Source organism: Petromyzon marinus, unplaced genomic scaffold (assembly GCF_048934315.1).
Source record: "Petromyzon marinus isolate PM22_M1 ecotype Great Lakes invasive population unplaced genomic scaffold, UKy_Petmar_22M1.pri1.0 PM_Scaffold_54, whole genome shotgun sequence".
Taxonomy (NCBI): domain Eukaryota; kingdom Metazoa; phylum Chordata; class Hyperoartia; order Petromyzontiformes; family Petromyzontidae; genus Petromyzon; species Petromyzon marinus.
The window spans coordinates 481,367-504,413 of record NW_027423546.1 but is presented as its reverse complement, the minus strand read 5'-3'; the positions used below and the strand labels follow the sequence as shown (position 1 = coordinate 504,413).

The 23,047-nt window shown below is 50.9% G+C and overlaps 2 protein-coding genes and 1 non-coding gene across 3 annotated transcripts in view; 1 reads left to right on the top strand and 2 right to left on the bottom strand.

Annotated features, from left to right (window-relative positions):
- The window catches only part of LOC116938179 (uncharacterized), a gene marked incomplete at its 3' end in the record, with an annotated part of 40,022 nt that extends 30,390 nt beyond the window's left edge, over positions 1-9,632 (bottom strand). The window contains exon 1 of the mRNA XM_076064595.1: positions 9,490-9,632. Coding sequence (XP_075920710.1) covers positions 9,490-9,577 — 88 coding nt within the window. The remainder of the gene's footprint in view (positions 1-9,489) is intronic.
- A 7,826-nt stretch (positions 9,633-17,458) lies between these two features.
- Positions 17,459-17,532, bottom strand: TRNAI-AAU (transfer RNA isoleucine (anticodon AAU)). The gene has a single exon. It is a non-coding gene; the product is annotated as a tRNA-Ile (tRNA).
- A 3,001-nt stretch (positions 17,533-20,533) lies between these two features.
- The window catches only part of LOC116937901 (V-type proton ATPase subunit B-like), a 63,061-nt gene continuing 60,547 nt past the window's right edge, over positions 20,534-23,047 (top strand). Inside the window, exon 1 of the mRNA XM_076064597.1 lies at positions 20,534-21,250. Coding sequence (XP_075920712.1) covers positions 21,070-21,250 — 181 coding nt within the window. The 5' untranslated portion in view covers positions 20,534-21,069. The remainder of the gene's footprint in view (positions 21,251-23,047) is intronic.

Below are 23,047 nucleotides of genomic sequence, written 5' to 3'. Positions count from 1 at the left end.
ACATGTAAAGACACATGAAGAACCAGTGGTATCTACATCTACAGAACGTGAAGAACCAGTGGCATCTACATCTGCAGAACGTGAAGAACCAGTGGCATCTACATCTACAGAACGTGAAGAACCAGTGGCATCTACATCTATAGAACATGAAGAACCAGTGGTATCTACAGAACATGAAGAACCAGTGGCATCTACATCTATAGAACGTGAAGAACCAGTGGCATCTACATCTGTAGAATGTGAACAACCAGTGGCATCTACATCTACAGAACATGAAGAACCAGTGGTATCTACAGAACATGAAGAACCAGTGGCATCTACAGAACATGAAGAACCAGTGGCATCTACATCTATAGAACAGGAAGAACCAGTGGCATCTACATCTACAGAACGTGAAGAACCAGTGGCATCTACATCTACAGAACGTGAAGAACCAGTGGCATCCACATCTACAGAACGTGAAGAACCAGTGGCATCTACATCTACAGAACGTGAAGAGCCAGTGGCATCTACATCTACAGAACATGAACAACCAGTGGCATCTACATCTGCAAAACGTGAAGAACCAGTGGCATCTACATCAACAGAACGTGAAGAACCAGTGGTATCTACATCTACAGAACATGAAGAACCAGTGGCATCTACATCTACAGAACGTGAAGAACCAGTGGTATCTACATCTACAGAACGTGAAGAACCAGTGGCATCTACATCTACAGAACGTGAAGAACCAGTGGCATCTACATCTACAGAACATGAACAACCAGTGGCATCTACATCTGCAAAACGTGAAGAACCAGTGGCATCTACATCAACAGAACGTGAAGAACCAGTGGTATTTACATCTACAGAATGTGAAGAACCAGTGACATCTATAGAACGTGAAGAACCAGTGGCATCTACATCTATAGAACGTGAAGAACCAGTGGTATCTACGGAACATGAAGAACCAGTGGTATCTACATCTACAGAATGTGAAGAACCAGTGACATCTACAGAACGTGAAGAACCAGTGGCATCTACATCCACAGAACGTGAACAACCAGTGGCATCTACATCTACAGAACGTGAAGAACCAGTGGCATCTACATCTACAGAACGTGAAGAACCAGTGGCATCTACATCTACAGAACGTGAAGAACCAGTGACATCTACATCAACAGAACATGAACAACCAGTGGCATCTACATCTACAGAACGTAAAGAACCAGTGGCGTCTACATCTACAGAACGTGAACAACCAGTGGCATCTACTTCTGTAGAACGTGAAGAACCAGTGGCATCTACATCTACAGAACGTGATGAACCAGTGGCATCTACATGTAAAGAACATGAAGAACCAGTGGTATCTACATCTACAGAACATGAACAACCAGTGGCATCTACATCTGCAAAACGTGTAGAACCAGTGGCATCTACATCAACAGAACGTGAAGAACCAGTGGCATCTACATCTACAGAACGTGAAAAACCAGTGGCATCTACATCTGTAGAACATGAACAACCAGTGGCGTCTACATCTACAGGAAGTGAAGAACCAGTGGTATCTACATTACAGAATGTGAAGAACCAGTGACATCTACAGAACGTGAAGAACCAGTGGCATCTACATCCACAGAACGTGAACAACCAGTGGCATCTACATCTACAGAACGTGAAGAACCAGTGGCATCTACATCTCCAGAACGTGAACAACCAGTGGCATCTACATCTGTAGATCGTGAAGAACTAGTGACATCTAAATCTACAGAACGTGAACAACCAGTGGCATCTACATCTACAGAACATGAACAACCAGTGGCATCTACATCTATAGAACATGAAGAACCAGTGGCATCTACATCTACAGAACGTGAAGAACCAATGGCAGCTACATCTGCAGAACGTGAATAACCAGTGACATCTACATCTACAGAACGTGAAGAACCAGTGGCATCTACATCTACAGAACTTGAACAACCAGTGGCATCTACATCTGTAGAAGGTGAAGAACTAGTGGCATATACATCTACAGAACGTGAAGAACCAGTGGTATCTACATCTACAGAACATGAAGAACCAGTGGCATCTACATCTACAGAACATGAACAACCAGTGGCATCTACATCTGCAGAACGTGAAGAACCAGTGGCATCTACATCTACAGAACGTGAAGAACCAGTGGCATCTACATCTATAGAACATGAAGAACCAGTGGTATCTACAGAACATGAAGAACCAGTGGCATCTACATCTATAGAACGTGAAGAACCAGTGGCATCTACATCTGTAGAATGTGAACAACCAGTGGCATCTACATCTACAGAACATGAAGAACCAGTGGTATCTACAGAACATGAAGAACCAGTGGCATCTACATCTATAGAACAGGAAGAACCAGTGGCATCTACATCTACAGAACGTGAAGAACCAGTGGCATCTACATCTACAGAACGTGAAGAACCAGTGGCATCCACATCTACAGAACGTGAAGAACCAGTGGCATCTACATCTACAAAACGTGAAGAACCAGTGGCATCTACATCTACAGAACATGAACAACCAGTGGCATCTACATCTGCAAAACGTGAAGAACCAGTGGCATCTACATCAACAGAACGTGAAGAACCAGTGGTATCTACATCTACAGAACGTGAAGAACCAGTGGCATCTACATCTACAGAACGTGAAGAACCAGTGGTATCTACATCTACAGAACGTGAAGAACCAGTGGCATCTACATCTACAGAACGTGAAGAACCAGTGGCATCTACATCTACAGAACATGAACAACCAGTGGCATCTACATCTGCAAAACGTGAAGAACCAGTGGCATCTACATCAACAGAACGTGAAGAACCAGTGGTATCTACATCTACAGAACGTGAACAACCAGTGGCATCTACATCTGTAGAACGTGAAGAACTAGAGACATCTAAATCTACAGAACGTGAACAACCAGTGGCATCTACATCTACAGAACATGAACAAGCAGTGGCATCTACATCTATAGAACATGAAGAACCAGTGGCATCTACATCTACAGAACGTGAAGAACCAATGGCAGCTACATCTGCAGAACGTGAAGAACCAGTGACATCTACATCTACAGAAAGTGAAGAACCAGTGGCATCTACATCTACAGAACTTGAACAACCAGTGGCATCTACATCTACAGAACGTGAAGAACCAGTGGCATCTACATCTACAGAACATGAAGAACCAGTGGCATCTACATCTGCAGAACGTGAAGAACCAGTGGCATCTACATCTAGAGAACGTGAAGAACCAGTGGCATCTACATCTATAGAACATGAAGAACCAGTGGTATCTACAGAACATGAAGAACCAGTGGCATCTACATCTATAGAACGTGAAGAACCAGAGGCATCTACATCTGTAGAATGTAAACAACCAGAGGCATCTACATCTACAGAACATGAAGAACCAGTGGTATCTACAGAACATGAAGAACCAGTGGCATCTACATCTATAGAACAGGAAGAACCAGTGGCATCTACATCTACAGAACGTGAAGAACCAGTGGCATCTACATCTACAGAACGTGAAGAACCAGTGGCATCTACATCTACAGAACGTGAAGAACCAGTGGCATCTACATCTACAGAACGTGAAGAACCAGTGACATCTACATCTACAGAACGTGAACAATCAGTGGCATCTACTTCTGTAGAACGTGAACAACCAGTGGCATCTACATCTACAGAACGTGAAGAACCAGTGGCATCTACATCTACAGAACGTGAAGAACCAGTGGCATCTACATCTACAGAACGTGAAGAACCAGTGGCATCTATAGAACGTGAAGAACCAGTGGCATCTACATCTACAGAACATGAACAACCAGTGACATCTAAATCTACAGAACATGAACAACCAGTGGCATCTACATCTACAGAACGTGAAGAACCAGTGGCATCTACATCTGCAGAACGTGAAGAACCAGTGGCATCTACATCTGCAGAACGTGAAGAACCAGTGGCATCTACATCTGTAGAATGTGAACAACCAGTGGCATCTACATCTACAGAACATGAAGAACCAGTGGTATCTACAGAACATGAAGAACCAGTGGCATCTACATCTATAGAACAGGAAGAACCAGTGGCATCTACATCTACAGAACGTGAAGAACCAGTGGCATCTACATCTACAGAACGTGAAGAACCAGTGGCATCCACATCTACAGAACGTGAAGAACCAGTGGCATCTACATCTACAGAACGTGAAGAACCAGTGGCATCTACATCTACAGAACATGAACAACCAGTGGCATCTACATCTGCAAAACGTGAAGAACCAGTGGCATCTACATCAACAGAACGTGAAGAACCAGTGGTATCTACATCTACAGAACGTGAAGAACCAGTGGCATCTACATCTACAGAACGTGAAGAACCAGTGGTATCTACATCTACAGAACGTGAAGAACCAGTGGCATCTACATCTACAGAACGTGAAGAACCAGTGGCATCTACATCTACAGAACATGAACAACCAGTGGCATCTACATCTACAGAACGTGAAGAACCAGTGGCATCTACATCTGCAGAACGTGAAGAACCAGTGGCATCTACATCTGCAGAACGTGAAGAACCAGTGGCATCTACATCTGTAGAATGTGAACAACCAGTGGCATCTACATCTACAGAACATGAAGAACCAGTGGTATCTACAGAACATGAAGAACCAGTGGCATCTACATCTATAGAACAGGAAGAACCAGTGGCATCTACATCTACAGAACGTGAAGAACCAGTGGCATCTACATCTACAGAACGTGAAGAACCAGTGGCATCCACATCTACAGAACGTGAAGAACCAGTGGCATCTACATCTACAGAACGTGAAGAACCAGTGGCATCTACATCTACAGAACATGAACAACCAGTGGCATCTATATCTGCAAAACGTGAAGAACCAGTGGCATCTACATCAACAGAACGTGAAGAACCAGTGGTATCTACATCTACAGAACGTGAAGAACCAGTGGCATCTACATCTACAGAACGTGAAGAACCAGTGGTATCTACATCTACAGAACGTGAAGAACCAGTGGCATCTACATCTACAGAACGTGAAGAACCAGTGGCATCTACATCTACAGAACATGAACAACCAGTGGCATCTACATCTGCAAAACGTGAAGAACCAGTGGCATCTACATCTACAGAACGTGAACAACCAGTGGCATCTACATCTGTAGAACGTTTAGAACTAGTGACATCTAAATCTACAGAACGTGAACAACCAGTGGCATCTACATCTACAGAACATGAACAAGCAGTGGCATCTACATCTATAGAACATGAAGAACCAGTGGCATCTACATCTACAGAACGTGAAGAACCAATGGCAGCTACATCTGCAGAACGTGAAGAACCAGTGACATCTACATCTACAGAACTTGAACAACCAGTGGCATCTACATCTGTAGAACGTGAAGAACCAGTGGCATCTACATCTACAGAACGTGAAGAACCAGTGGCATCTACATCTACAGAACATGAAGAACCAGTGGCATCTACATCTACAGAACATTAAGAACAAGTGGCATCTACATCTGCAGAACGTGAAGAACCAGTGGCATCTACATCTACAGAACGTGAAGAACCAGTGGCATCTACATCTATAGAACATGAAGAACCAGTGGTATCTACAGAACATGAAGAACCAGTGGCATCTACATCTATAGAACGTGAAGAACCAGAGGTATCTACATCTGTAGAATGTAAACAACCAGAGGCATCTACATCTACAGAACATGAAGAACCAGTGGTATCTACAGAACATGAAGAACCAGTGGCATCTACATCTATAGAACAGGAAGAACCAGTGGCATCTACATCTACAGAACGTGAAGAACCAGTGGCATCTACATCTACAGAACGTGAAGAACCAGTGGCATCTACATCTACAGAACGTGAAGAACCAGTGGCATCTACATCTACAGAACGTGAAGAACCAGTGACATCTACATCTACAGAACGTGAACAATCAGTGGCATCTACTTCTGTAGAACGTGAACAACCAGTGGCATCTACATCTACAGAACGTGAAGAACCAGTGGCATCTACATCTACAGAACGTGAAGAACCAGTGGCATCTACATCTACAGAACGTGAAGAACCAGTGGCATCTATAGAACGTGAAGAACCAGTGGCATCTACATCTACAGAACATGAACAACCAGTGACATCTACATCTACAGAACATGAACAACCAGTGGCATCTACATCTACAGAACGTGAAGAACCAGTTGCATCTACATCTGCAGAACGTGAAGAACCAGTGGCATCTACATCTACAGAACGTGAAGAACCAGTGGCATCTACATCTACAGAACATGAACAATCAGTGGCATCTACATCTACAGAACGTGAAGAACCAGTGGCATCTACATCTGTAAAATATGAAGAACTAGTGGCATCTACATCTACAGAACATGAACAACCAGTGGCATCTACAGAATGTGAAGAACCAGTGGCATCTACCCTGTAGAACGTTAAGAACCAGTGGCATCTACATCTACAGAACGTGAAGAACCAGTGGCATCTACAGAACGTGAAGAACCAGTGGCATCTCCATCTGTAGAATGTTAAGAACCAGTGGCATCTACATCTGTAGAATGTGAAGAACCAGTGGCATCTACATCTACAGAACATGAAGAACCAGTGGCATCTACATCTACAGAACGTGAAGAACCAGTGGCATCTACAGAACGTGAAGAACCAGTGGCATCTACATCTGTAGAATGTGAAGAACCAGTGGCATCTACATCTACAGAACGTGAAGAACCAGTGGCATCTACATCTACAGAACGTGAAGAACCAGTGGCATCTACAGAACGTGAAGAACCAGTGGCATCTACATCTACAGAACATGAACAACCAGTGGCATCTACATCTACAGAACATGAACAACCAGTGGCATCTACATCTACAGAACGTGAAGAACCAGTGGCATCTACATCTACAGAACATGAAGAACCAGTGGCATCTACATCTACAGAACGTGAAGAACGTGAAGAACCAGTGGCATCTACAGAACGTGAAGAACCAGTGGCATCTACATCTACAGAACGCGAAGAACCAGTGGCATCTACATCTACAGAACATGAAGAACCAGTGGCATCTACATCTACAGAACGTGAACAACCAGTGGCATCTACATCTACAGAACATGAAGAACCAGTGGCATCTACATCTACAGAATGTGAAGACCCAGTGGAATCTACATCTACAGAACGTGAATAACCAGTGGCATCTACATCTGTAGAACGTGAAGAACCAGTGACATCTACATCTACAGAATGTGAAGACCCAGTGGAATCTACATCTACAGAATGTGAAGAACCAGTGGCATCTACAGAATGTGAAGAACCAGTGACATCTACAGAACGTGAAGAACCAGTGGCATCTACATCTACAGAACATGAACAACCAGTGGCATCTACATCTACAGAACATGAACAACCAGTGGCATCTACATCTACAGAACGTGAAGAACCAGTGGCATCTACATCTACAGAACGTGAACAACCAGTGGCATCTACATCTGTAGAATGTGAAGAACCAGTGGCATCTACATCTACAGAACGTGAATAACCAGTGGCATCTACATCTACAGAACATGAAGAACCAGTGGCATCTACAGAATGTGAAGACCCAGTGGAATCTACATCTACAGAACGTGAATAACCAGTGGCATCTACATCTGTAGAACGTGAAGAACCAGTGACATCTACAGAATGTGAAGAACCAGTGGCATCTACATCTACAGAACGTGAAGAACCAGTGGCATCTACAGAACGTGAAGAACCAGTGGCATCTAACGGTAAACTTTCATAGGCCACTGTTACCAACAGCACTTGCCCCTACAGCTCTGTTAGAGGCTACCTGGGGGATCTATGTCTTCTCCCCCCACCACACCACCCTCACCACCCACACCACCCTCACCACCCTCACCACCCTCACCACCTACACCACCCTCACCACCCACACCACCCACACCACCCTCACCACCCACTCCACCCTCACCACCCTCACCACCCTCACCACCACACCACCCTCACCACCCACACCACCCACACCACCCTCACCACCCTCACCACCCTCACCACCCACACCACCCTCACCACCCACACCACCCACACCACCCTCACCACCCTCACCACCCTCACCACCCTCACCACCACACCACCCTCACCACCCACACCACCCACACCACCCTCACCACCCTCACCACCCTCACCACCCACACCACCCTCACCACCCACACCACCCTCACCACCCACACCACCCACACCACCCTCACCACACTCACCACCCTCACCACCCACACCACCCTCACCACCCACACCACCCACACCACCCTCACCACCCACACCAACCTCACCACCCTCACCACCCTCACCACACTCACCACCCTCACCACCCACACCACCCACACCACCCTCACCACCCACACCACCCTCACCACCCACACCACCCACACCACCCTCACCACACTCACCACCACACCACCCTCACCACCCACACCACCCACACCACCCTCACCACCCTCACCACCCACACCACCCTCACCACCCACACCACCTACACCACCCTCACCACCCACACCACCCACACCACCCTCACCACCCTCACCACCCACACCAACCTCACCACCCTCACCACCCTCACCACCCTCACCACCACACCACCCTCACCACCACACCACCCTCACCACCCTCACCACCCACTCCACCCTCACCACCCTCACAACCCTCACCACCCACACCACCTTCTCCACCCACACTACCCACACCACCCACACCACCCTCACCACCCACACCAACCTCACCACCCTCACCACCCTCACCACACTCACCACCCTCACCACCCACACCACCCACACCACCCTCACCACCCACACCACCCTCACCACCCACACCACCCACACCACCCTCACCACACTCACCACCACACCACCCTCACCACCCACACCACCCACACCACCCTCACCACCCTCACCACCCACACCACCCTCACCACCCACACCACCTACACCACCCTCACCACCCACACCACCCACACCACCCTCACCACCCTCACCACCCACACCAACCTCACCACCCTCACCACCCTCACCACCCTCACCACCACACCACCCTCACCACCACACCACCCTCACCACCCTCACCACCCACTCCACCCTCACCACCCTCACAACCCTCACCACCCACACCACCTTCTCCACCCACACTACCCACACCACCCACACCACCCTCACCACCCTCACCACACCACACTCACCACCCTCACCACCCACACCACCCTCACCACCCACGCCACCCTCACCACCCTCACCACCCACACCACACTCACCACCCTCACCACCCTCACCACCCTCACCACACTACCCTCACCACCCACACCACCCTCACCCCCCTCACCACCCTCACCACCCTCACCACCCTCACCACCCTCACCACCCTCACCGCCCTACCGAGTGTCGCTGCCCACGGCTTCTGCTGCTGCTCTTTGAGGGCCGCGGCGGCGTCTTCGAGTCCAGAACGAGTGGAGCGGGACGCCATCGCTGCCTCTGAGCCTCCTCCTCCCCCCCCACTCGCTCCTCCCCTTCCGTTTCCTCTACTCGCTCCTCCCCTTCCGCTACCGCTACTCGCTCCTCCACTTCCCCCCCAACTCGCTCCTCCCCTTCCGTTTCCTCTACTCGCTCCTCCCCTTCCGCTTTCCCCACTCGCTCCTCCCCTTCCGCTTCCTCCACTCGCTTCTCCTCTTCCGCTTCCCCCACTCGCCCCTCCCCTTCCGCTTCCTCTACTCGCTCCTCCCCTTCCGCTTCCCTCACTAGCTTCCTCCCCTTCCGCTTCCCCTACTCGCTCCTCTCCTACCGCCTCCGCTACTCGCTCCTCCCCTTCCGTTTCCTCTACTCGCTCCTCCATTTCCGGTTCCTCTACTCGCTCCTCCCCTTCCGTTTCCTCTACTCGCTCCTCCATTTCCGGTTCCTCTACTAGCTCCTCCCCTTACGCTTCCTCTACTCGCTCCTCCTTTTCCGCTTCCCCCACTCGCTCCTCCCCTTCCGCTTCCTCCACTCGCTTCTCCTCTTCCGCTTCCCCCACTCGCTCCTCCCCTTCCGCTTCCTCTACTCGCTCCTCCCTTTCCGCTTCCCTCACTCGCTTCCTCCTCTTCCGCTTCCCCTACTCGTTCCTCCCCTTCCGCCTCCGCTACTCGCTCCTCCCTTCCCATTTCTTCTACTCGCTCCTCCCTTTCCGTTTCCTCTACTCGCTCCTCCCCTTCCGCTTCCCACATTAGCTCCTCCCCTTCCACTTACGCCACTCGCTCCTCCTTTTCCGCTTCCTCCACTCGCTCCTCCTCTTCCGCTTCCTCTACGCGAAGGGGAGGGGGAAGGGGTTTGAGAAATGTGACGTCACATCAAAATGTGGCAACTTTATAAATAAATAAATACAGACGAACACGTTCTACTTAATTAAATAGACTTTATAATAAATGTTTTCTCTTCTAGATTTAAAGCTTTCGTGACTGCAAGGATCCATACTCTTTGGTTCTATTGGGTAAAGTCACGTTGGTAAAAAATAAAATAACAAAAATCACGACTAAATTTTGATTAAAGCTTTCGTGACTGCAGTAATTCATATTCTTAGTTCTTTCGGTAAAGTCACGTTGAAGGGAAACAATAAAATAATAATATATAAAACAATAAAAATTCTCACGACGTTTCGACCATAACACAAACGGTCGTCATCAGGTGTGTCTGTTTGCATAAATTTATTTATTTTTAAAACGGTGTATTTATTTATAAAAAAAAATCATTGGAAAGATTTGATAAACCATTTCAGGTCTTAATTGATTGTTCACGCTTACGGTGGCTTTCAGACAGCATACATTATAAAAAATTCGTCTCCCCCTTCCTCTTTTCAGAACATAGATGGACTAGTCCGTCTAAATAAACTGTCAAATCGCTGCGCGTGGCGCTAACGTCTTTTTACACACACCCCACACACAGACACGCACACCCCACACACACACACACACCACACACACCACACACACACCACACACACACCACACACACACACCACACACACACACACCACACACACACACCCCACACACAGACACGCACACCCCACACACACACACACACCACACACACCACACACACACCACACACACACCACACACACACACCACACACACACACACCACACACACACACCCCACACACAGACACGCACACCCCACACACACACACACACCACACACACACCCCACACACACCCCACACACACACCACAAACACACACACCACACACACACACCCCACACACAGACACGCACACCCCACACACACACACACACCACACACACCACACACACACCCCACACACACCCCACACACACACCACACACACACCACACACACACACACCACACACACACACCCCACACACACCCCACACACACACCACACACACACACACCACACACACACACCCCACACACAGACACGCACACCCCCCACACACACGCACACCACACACACACACGCACACCATACACACCCCACACACACACCCCACACACACCACACACACCCCACACACACACCACACACACACCCCACACACACACCCCAAACACACACCACACACACCACACACACACCCCACACACACCCCACACACACACCCCCCACACACAGACCCCACACACACATCCCACACACACACACCACCCACACACACACCCACACACCCACACACCCCACACACACCCCACACATATTTGAGGGGGGCAGAGCTTTGTGACGTCATATTTGAAGGGGGCAGAGCTTTGTGACGTCATACTTGAGGGGGGGTGGGGCAGAGCTTTGTGACGTCATACTTGAGGGGGGTGGGGCAGAGCTTTGTGACGTCATACTTGAGGGGGGGTGGGGCAGAGCTTTGTGACGTCATGCTTGAGGGGTGGGGGCAGAGCTTTGTGACGTTATACTTGAGGGGGGGTAGGGCATAGCTTTGTGACGTAATATTTGAGGGGGGTGGGGCAGAGCTTTGTGACGTCATACTTGAGGGGGCAGAGCTCTGTGACGTCATACTTGGGTGGGGGGGGGCAGAGCTTTGTGACGTTATATTTGAGGGGGGGCAGAGCTTTGTGACGTCATATTTGAGGGGGGGCAGAGCTTTGTGACGTCATATTTGAGGGGGCAGAGCTTTGTGACGTCATATTTGAGGGGGGCAGAGCTTTGTGACGTCATGTTTGAGGGGGGTCTGACTTTTTGTGACGCCACGTGACGATGGGGGGGCCGGGTCAAAAATCCTCAAAAAATTGCGTGACGTCATTTATGGACGGCCCCCTTACCACCACCAACACCCCACACACACACACAGACACACAAACCCCACACACACACCCCACACACACACCCCAAACACACACCACACACACCACACACACACCCCACACACACCCCACACACACACCCCCCACACACAGACCCCACACACACCACCCACACACACACCCACACACCCACACACCCCACACACACCCCACACACCCACCCCACACACACACCCCACACACACATCCCACACACACACACCACCCACACACACACCCACACACCCACACACCACACACACACCACACACACACACACACCACACACACACCACACACACCCCACACACACACCACCCACACACACACCCACACACCCACACACCACACACCACACACACCACACACACACCACACACACACACCACACACACACACCACCCACACACACACCCACACACCTACACACCACACACACCACACACACACCACACACACACCACACACCACACACACCACACACACAGCCCACACACACCCCACACACACACCACAAACACACACACACACACCACACACACACCCCACACACACACACGCACACCCCACACACACACATACACACACACCCCACACACACACCCCACACACCCCCCACACACACGCACACCACACACACACGCACACCATACACACCCCACACACACACCCCACACACACCACACACACCCCACACACACACCACACACACACCCCACAACACACACCACACACCCCACACACCCCACACACACACCACACACACACCCCACACACACACCACACACACCACACACACACACCCCACACACACACACCACACACACACACACCACACACACACCACACACACACACCACACACACACACCACACACACACCACACACACCACACACACACACCCCACACACACCCCACACACACACCACACACACACACCACACACACCCCACACACACACCCCACAAACACCACACACACCACACACACACACCACACACACCCCACACACACACACCACACACACACCACACACACCACACACACACACCCCACACACACCCCACACACACACCACACACACACACCACACACACCCCACACACACACCACACACACACCACACACACCACACACACACACCACACACACCCCACACACACACCCCACAAACACCCCACACACACACCACACACACACCACACACCCCACACACACACACCACACACTACACACACCACACACACCCCACACACACACCCCACACACACGCACACCACACACACGCACACCCCACACACACATACACACACCCCACACACACAATCCCCACACACACCCCACACACACACCCCCCACACACACCACACACACACAACAACAACAACCACCATTCGCCACTAAGTGGCGGTGCCGTCACCACGACGCTTGTGCCAGGCTATATGCACCGTGAGGCCACGTGAAGTGTCGAACGCCCGCTGGCAGGAGGTCACTGGACAGACCCAGGTGCCACGGGTCGACTGACTGAGACGACTGGCTGATGCACCACCTGTGCCCCCTACTGTGCCAATCTGCTGTGCTTTAGCCACCCGGCGCTCCGCTCGTTGTTCTGAGCGTCGCTCCTCCGCCCTCCGTTGTTGTTGGAGGGCGACTGCCTCCAACTGCCCAGTAGCATCCTTCACGAGCCTCCTCCACAGAGGCCGATCTTGACACCGCTGGTACCAGTCATCGGCAAGTCCACTCAGCTCCACGTCCTCCTGTACCACATCACTCCATCTCTTCTCTAGCCCGTGCCGCGCCCGCTTAGCCCCCTCAATCCGGCCACACAAAAGCTGTTTCGGCATGCGGTGGCTGGGCATGCGGGCTACATGACCCAGCCATCGCAGCCTTGCCTGCCGGAGGAGCTCACCGATGGGACCTTGCCCAGATCTATCAAGGATTTGTGAGCTCCTCACACAATCCAGTCTGGTTAAACCCAGGATGGATCGTAGGCAGGCCAGCCTAAATGTTTCTAACCGGCGAAGATGTTCCATTAGGGGGGTCCACGTTTCGCAAGCATAGAGAAGGGAGGGAATGACCGTGGCCGAGAAGACCTGAAGCTTAGTGCGGAGCGACAGACCAGGTAGCTTCCACACAGCGTTACGCAACCGATGAAAAGATATTGCCGCTCGACTGATTCAGAGTGAGACCTCTGCTGTTAAACTGGAGCCAGTCATCAGCACACTGCCCAGGTATGGGAAACTCTCCACTCTGTCCACAACTGCCCCATCACCGATTGGGAGTTGTGGGGGTGGAGTGTCCGATGGTACAAAATACCCAGGCACGTGCTTAGTTTTGGTGCGGCTGATTGGTAAGGCCCCACCTCTTAGTGGCACGCTCCAGTCTCAGCAGCAGCATCTCCAACTCCTCCGCTGACTGAGCAGCTATTACCAAATCATCGGCATACATAACGTGGTTGAGCAATAGGGAGCCATCCCTTGACCGCACCCGGGCATCGATTAGCCTCCCATTATATCTGTACCATATGGAGATTCCCCCCGTACAGCTATTGAAGGCTTCACGAACTACGTGGTCAAAATAGATGTTAAATAATGTGGGAGCCAGAGGACATCCCTGTCGCACCCCAAGGTGTACAGGGAATGGCTCTGACTCCCGGCCACGTAGTTTTACCCGGGCCCGCTCACCATCATGAAGATCCTTAATGATCGTGAGCAGAGGGTCAGGTACACCAAAAGCACGAAGAACGACCCAGAGCCCAGGCCTACTGATGGTATCATAGGCCTTGACCAGGTCAATAAAGCAGAGATATAGGTCTTGTTGGAATTCCCTACACCTCTGCTGTAGCAGACGGACAGAAAATATGGCATCTGTGCAGGACCGCCCTTTCCTGAAACCGCATTGGGTTTCCGCAAGCCTCTCCTCAGCGTGCCTGGCAAGGCGATGCTGAATAATCCTTGCCAGGACCTTTCCCGGCACACTGAGGAGTGAGATGCCCCTGTAGTTGTTACAGTCTGTGCGGTCCCCCTTCTTAAAAAGGGGGACCACCAGGGCATCCTTCCAATCCTGCGGAACCCGTCCAGTGGTCCAGACTGTTGTTATGATATCATATAGGGCAGTCTGTGCACAAACGCCACCCTCCCTCAGCATTTCGCTTGGGAGATCATCTCTGCCCGCTGCCTTTCCTGGTCTCAGACTCCGGATCGCCTTCAATACTTCCTCAGCAGATGGCACCTCAGCCAGCCACTCACAGGGGGTGACTTCTTCCAATATTTGAGGCACTGCAGCCTCAGCAGGGTCATCCTCACTTTGTGCCACGATGTTTTCCTGGCTGAGGGATTTTCCCTCCCCCAGGACCTCACAGAAATGCTCAGCAAATCTGCGAACCTGTTCCTGGGGGTCGGAGATTGGATCACCGTTTTTTCCCCTAATGATGGTAATAGGTGTGGCGCTGCAGGTTACTATTTTGATGGAGTTAAATAGAGATTTGTGATCACGGGCCACTGAGGCAGACTCCATCTCCTCAGCAACCCGCGACCACCACCCATCCTTGCAGCGCCTCACGGCTCTCCGAACCTCCGAGCGAAGGCTGCGGTAAGCCTCCTCATTCTCTGACGTGGGATTCTGTAGCCGATGACAGTGGGCCTGTCGCTTTTGCTCAACCATCCTGAACACCTCCTCTGTCAGCCAGGGTCTCTGGGGAGGTCTGGACCGCGTACCCAAAGCAGCCATTGCAGCTACATGAGTCACAGTCCTAAACCTCGCCCATTTACCCTCGACATCAGGAGGAGTCGGGGACGATGCCAATCCCAGCCGCAAGCGATGATGAAATTCTCGCTTGCAACTTTCATCAGATAACTGAGACCAGGCCACTTTAGGTTGGAATGGGGTCCTGGGTGTACACCCACCACCGGAGTGGAAGAATGGCAGGCGCATCTTACAGATGACTAGTCGATGGTCAGAGGGCAGATCAGCTCCACGGTAGGTCCTGGTGTCAAGGACATGGGCTCGCATTCGCTGGTCCGTCACTATGTAGTCCAGCAGATGTTCTTGCTTGGACCCGGCATGCATCCATGATGTTGTGTGGATGCGCCGATGCCGGAACAGCGTGTTGGTAATTACAAGCCCATGGGCTGCACAAAAATCTAGCAGCCTCCTACCGTTGTTATTGAGCTGATCTGGCCCATGCCCTCCAATCACTCCAGACCAGGTGCCAGTATCATGACCAACTCGGGCATTGAAGTCACCCAACATGATGACTCTATCCCGAGGGGCCACTTTAGCCAGCACCTGTGACAGGAGGTCATAGAAGGCATCTGACTCATCGGCTTTGCCTGCATCCCTCCACGGATGTTCGCCTTCGGTGGGGGCATAAGTAACCACGACCACCATTCCTCGCCTCCGGTTGATGGGAAGGCGAGCCCAAAGTAGCCTGGGGCTTACAGCTTCCCACACCTCACCGCCACGCTCCCACGCCCTCTTCATTCTTTTGTTCATAAGAAGAGCCACTCCCTGTTGTTTGGCAGTATGCTGCCCCGAGTAGAGGACTGTCCACCCCTCATGGTGGCAGGAGCCAGAGCCGGTCCACCGGACCTCCTGAATGCCACAGAGATCCAGGCGGTACCGGTCCAGCTCCCGACAGAGGAGTGGCAGCCTCTACTCTTCAGTGAGCGTTCGAACATTCCACGTGGCCACCCGTAGTGGCTTTTCGTTGTTTCTGGAGTAGCCCCGAGGGTAGGTATTCAATCTCCTGGCTCCGCCAATTGGGGTTTGGCCAGGAGACGTCATAGACGCCTGGCCCCCCGGGGCCTCCGGCACAAGCTTATTAGTTACATATTTCAGTTTAATTCGTGGTTTCGTGGTAATTAATTGAAGGTGGAGGGGTTACCAGCCCCTCGCACCCGTCCAGAGCCCCCGTTTAGCCCCTGTGGTGGACACATATGCCATGAGGGGAGGAGCCAATCAAAATTGGATCTCCCCCCACAGCACTGTCCACGACAGAGTTGCCCGTCCGGCACCGCGAGGAGGTAGGGGGTTGTTTTGCCGGACAAAACGAGTGTGGCCCGTACGGGAATCGAACCCGCGACCTTGGCGTTATTAGCACCACGCTCTAACCAACTGAGCTAACCGGCCAACTACATACACACACACACGAACACCCCACACACACCCCACACGCACACACCCCACACACACACCACACACACCACACACACACACCACACACACACACCACACACACCCCACACACACACACACCCCACACACACACACCACACACACACCACACACACACACCCCACACACACACACACCCCACACACACACACACACACCCCACACACACACACCACACACACCACACACACCCCACACACCCCACACACACACATACACCCCACACACACACACCACACACACCCCACACACACCACACCACACACCACACACACATCACACACCCCACACACACACACCACACACACCACACACACACCACACACACACACCCCACACACCCCACACACCCCACACACACACCACACCACACACACCACACACCACACACACCACACACACATCACACACACCACACACACACACCACACACACCACCCACACACACACCCCACACACACACCCCACACACACACACTCCACACACACACCCCACACACACACCACACACACACACCCCACACACACACCACACACACACATCACACACACCACACACACACACACCACACACACCACCCACACACACACACCACACACACCACCCACACACACACCCCCCACACACACCACACACACACACCACACACACACATCACACACACCACACACACACACACCACACACACACCACACACACCACACACACACCACACACCACACACACACACACCACACACACCCCACACACACACACTCCACACACACACCCCACACACACACCACACACACACACCCCACACACACACCACACACACACATCACACACACCACACACACACACACCACACACACCCCACACACACACCACACACACACACCACACACACACCACACACACACCCCACACACACCACACACACACCACACACACCACCCACACACACACACCACACACACCACCCACACACACACCCCACACACACACCACACACACACACCACACACACACATCACACACACCACACACACACACACCACACACACCACACACACACATCACACACACCACACACACACACCACACACACACCACACACACACTCCACACACACACCCCACACACACACCACACACACACCACACACACACATCACACACACCACACACACCACACACCACACACACACACCACACACACGGGGGTGTGGGTGGGGTGGGGGTGGGGTGGGGGATGGGGGGTGGGGGTAGAATTGGGTAGCCCCACCCCGCGAGGCTGACGGGCACCGTGACGCCTGTGACGACAACACCGGAGCTGGGATCCGACGGTTGTAAAGGGCGGGAAAAAAAAAGTCCGATGGGCCTCCCCGTCCCGTCCAATCGGGAGCCCCGGATTTTTCCCGCCCTTTGTGACCGTCAAATCCCAGCTCCGGTGTTGTCGCCGCGGCGCCGACGACGACGACAACACCGGAGCTGGGATCCGACGGTTGTAAAGGGCGGGAAAAAAAAGTCCGATGGGCCTCCCCGTCTCGTTTCGTCCAATCGGGAGCCCCGGATTTTTTTCCCGCCCTTTGCGGACCAGTCGGATCCCGGCTCCGGTGTTGTCGCCGCTGCCGCTCCTTCCCGCCACCCGCCCCCCCGCCGTAGGCTGGGTTCAAAGTGGGGGGCGGTGGAGGTCAGAGTACTTCCAAGCATCGTGGGGGGCGGTGGGGTGGGGGGCGGTGGTGGGGGGTGGTGGTGGGGGGGGGGGGGGCGGTGTTGGAGCCGCCCGCGGCTCCCGCAGCGTCGGGTTGTGGGTAAGGCGAGCGCGGGCTGGTGATTGGTCAGAGGGTAGGGAGATAATTTCCCATGAGCCTCCTGCACGAGGCTCATTTCCCATGAGCCTCCTGCAGGAGCTCATTGTGACGTCATATTTGAGTGGGGGGGGGGTCAAAAATCGGCCAAAACCGCGTGACGTCATTTATGAACGGCCCCTTATTATTTTTTGTCTTATTCCAGAAGACATATTCCGCTTCTGGAAGACGTCTTCCTCTTCCGGAAGTCTTCTTAATATTACAAAAGCGAACTTTTCTCCTTCCGTAAGATGTCTTCCTCTTCCAGAAGTCTTCTTAATGTTCCCCAATCTTACTTTATCTTCCGGAATCATTCTTACGGTTCCACAAGCCAACTTCCTCTTCCGGAAGACGTCTTCTTCTTCCGGAAGTCATCTTAATGTTCCACAATCTTACTGCATCTTCCGGAAGACGTCTTCCTCTTCCAAAAGTATTATTAATTTTTCACAAGCTAACTTCCCATTCCTGAAGATGTCTTCCTCTTCCGGAAATAATCTTAAAGTGCCACAAGCCAACTTCCTCTTCCGGACGACGTCTTCCTCTTCCGGAAGTCTTCTTAAGATTCCAAAAGCCAATTGCTTCTTCTTCCGGAAGACGTCTTCCTCTTTCGGAAATATTATTCAAGTTTCACAAGCTAACTTCCCATTCCGGAAGACGTCTTCCCCTTCCGGAAGTATTCTTAGGGTTCCAAAAGCCAACTTTACTCAATCCAGAAGACGTCTTCCGCTTCCAGAAGTATTCTTAAAGTTTCACAAGTTAACTTCCCATTCCGGAAGAAGTCTGCCTCTTCCGGAAGTATTTCTACAGTTTCACAAGCTAACTTCCCATTCCGGATGACATCTTCCTCTTCCGGAAGTTTTCTTAATGTTTTACACCCTTCCTTCCCATTCCGGAAGACGTCTTCCTCTTCCGGAAGTTGAGCCGCACTGCGTCATCGGAGTTTGCCGCGCCTCGTGACGGGTGACGTCAGCAGCCGCGTCACGCGCCCAACCGCCAACCCCTCGTGACCACCGCGGCGTCGTCCCATTGGTTCCCTCGTTCCCCCTGGCCCCCACCCTCTCCCCTCCACCCCCCCTTAAACTCCGCCCCCTCCCAAACCCCGCCCTCTTAAAGCCCCCAAACCCCGCCCCCTTTTTCCAACCGCCCGTCCATCCACAACGCTGAGGCAGTCAGCAGCAGGCAGGCGTCCATCCAGCCACTCGCCCAGTCAGTCACCCAGCCGGTCAGTCAGCCGGTCAGTCAGTCAGCCGGTCAGTCAGTCAGCCGGTCAGTCAGTCAGCCGGTCAGTCACCCAACCGGTCAGTCAGTCACCCAGCCAGCCAGTCAGTCAGTCAGCCAGGCAGTCACCCAGCCAGTCAGTCAGCCAGGCAGTCAGTCAGTCAGTCACACAGGCGATCAGTCACTCACCCAGCCAGCCAGTTAGTCACCCAGCCAGCCAGTCAGTCAGCCAGTCACCCAGCCAGTCAGCCAGTCAGTCAGTCAGCCAGCACAGGCGATCAGTCACTCACACAGTCACCCACACAGTCAGTCACACACCCAGTCAGCCAGTCAGTCAGTCACCCACACAGCCAGTCAGTCAGTCACCCACGCAGTCACCCACACAGTCAGTCAGAGGCGAGCGGAGCTGATCATCATCATCAGCAGGAAGACGACGACGATAATGGCGACCGTCATTGCAGGGAGGACTCAGAACCTCTCACACCACCAACAACAACAACGTCAACAACAACAACGTCAACAACAACAACATCAACAACGTAGTAGTGGTGGTGGTGGCGCTTCGGGCTCTCGGCAACACGCGGCTGCCGTGACGCGAAACTACATCTCACAACCTCGTCTGAGTGAGTACTACTTAGACAACTCTTACATAGACACTGTTACATAGACACTGTTACATAGACACTGTTACATAGACACTACTACACACTACATCTCACAACCTCGTCTGAGTGAGTACTACTTAGACAACTGTTACATAGACACTCTTACATAGACACTGTTACATAGACACTGTTACATAGACACTACTACATAGACACTACTACATAGACACTACTACACACTACATCTCACAACCTCGTCTGAGTGAGTACTACTTAGACAAGTCATACATAGACACTACTACATAGACACTGTTACATAGACACTGTTACATAGACACTACTACATAGACACTACTACATAGACACTACTACACACTACATCTCACAACCTCGTCTGAGTGAGTACTACTTAGACAACTCATACATAGACAACTCATACATAGACACTGTTACATAGACACTACACACTACATCTCACAACCTCGTCTGAGTGAGTACTACTTAGACAACTGTTACATAGACACTACTACACACTACATCTCACAACCTCGTCTGAGTGAGTACTACTTAGACAACTCATACATAGACACTGTTACATAGACACTGTTACATAGACACTACATAGACACTACTACACACTACATCTCACAACCTCGTCTGAGTGAGTGTTACTTAGACAAGTCATACATAGACACTGTTACATAGACACTGTTACATAGACACTACATAGACAACTGTTACATAGACACTACTACACACTACATCTCACAACCTCGTCTGAGTGAGTACTACTTAGACAACTCATACATAGACACTGTTACATAGACACTACACACTACATCTCACAACCTCGTCTGAGTGAGTACTACTTAGACACTACTACATAGACACTGTTACATAGACACTGTTACATAGACACTACATAGACACTAATACATAGACACTACTACACACTACATCTCACAACCTCGTCTGAGTGAGTACTACTTAGACAACTCTTACATAGACAACTCATACATAGACACTACATAGATACTACTACATAGACACTACTACACACTACATCTCACAACCTCGTCTGAGTGAGTGTTACTTAGACAACTGTTACATAGACACTGTTACATAGACACTACAAACTACATAGATACTACTACATAGACACTACTACACACTACATCTCACAACCTCGTCTGAGTGAGTACTACTTAGACAACTCTTACATAGACACTGTTACATAGACACTACAAACTACATAGATACTACTACATAGACACTACTACACACTACATCTCACAACCTCGTCTGAGTGAGTACTACTTAGACAACTCTTACATAGACACTGTTACATAGACACTACAAACTACATAGATACTACTACATAGACACTACTACACACTACATCTCACAACCTCGTCTGAGTGAGTACTACTTAGACAACTCATACATAGACACTACTACATACTTAGACAACTCATACATAGACACTAATACATAGACACTACACACTACATCTCACAACCTCGTCTGAGTGAGTACTACTTAGACAACTGTTACATAGACACTCTTACATAGACACTGTTACATAGACACTGTTACATAGACACTACTACACACTACATCTCACAACCTCGTCTGAGTGAGTACTACTTAGACACTACTACATAGACACTACTACATAGACACTGTTACATAGACACTACACACTACATCTCACAACCTCGTCTGAGTGAGTACTACTTAGACAACTCATACATAGACACTACTACATACTTAGACAACTCATACATAGACACTAATACATAGACACTACACACT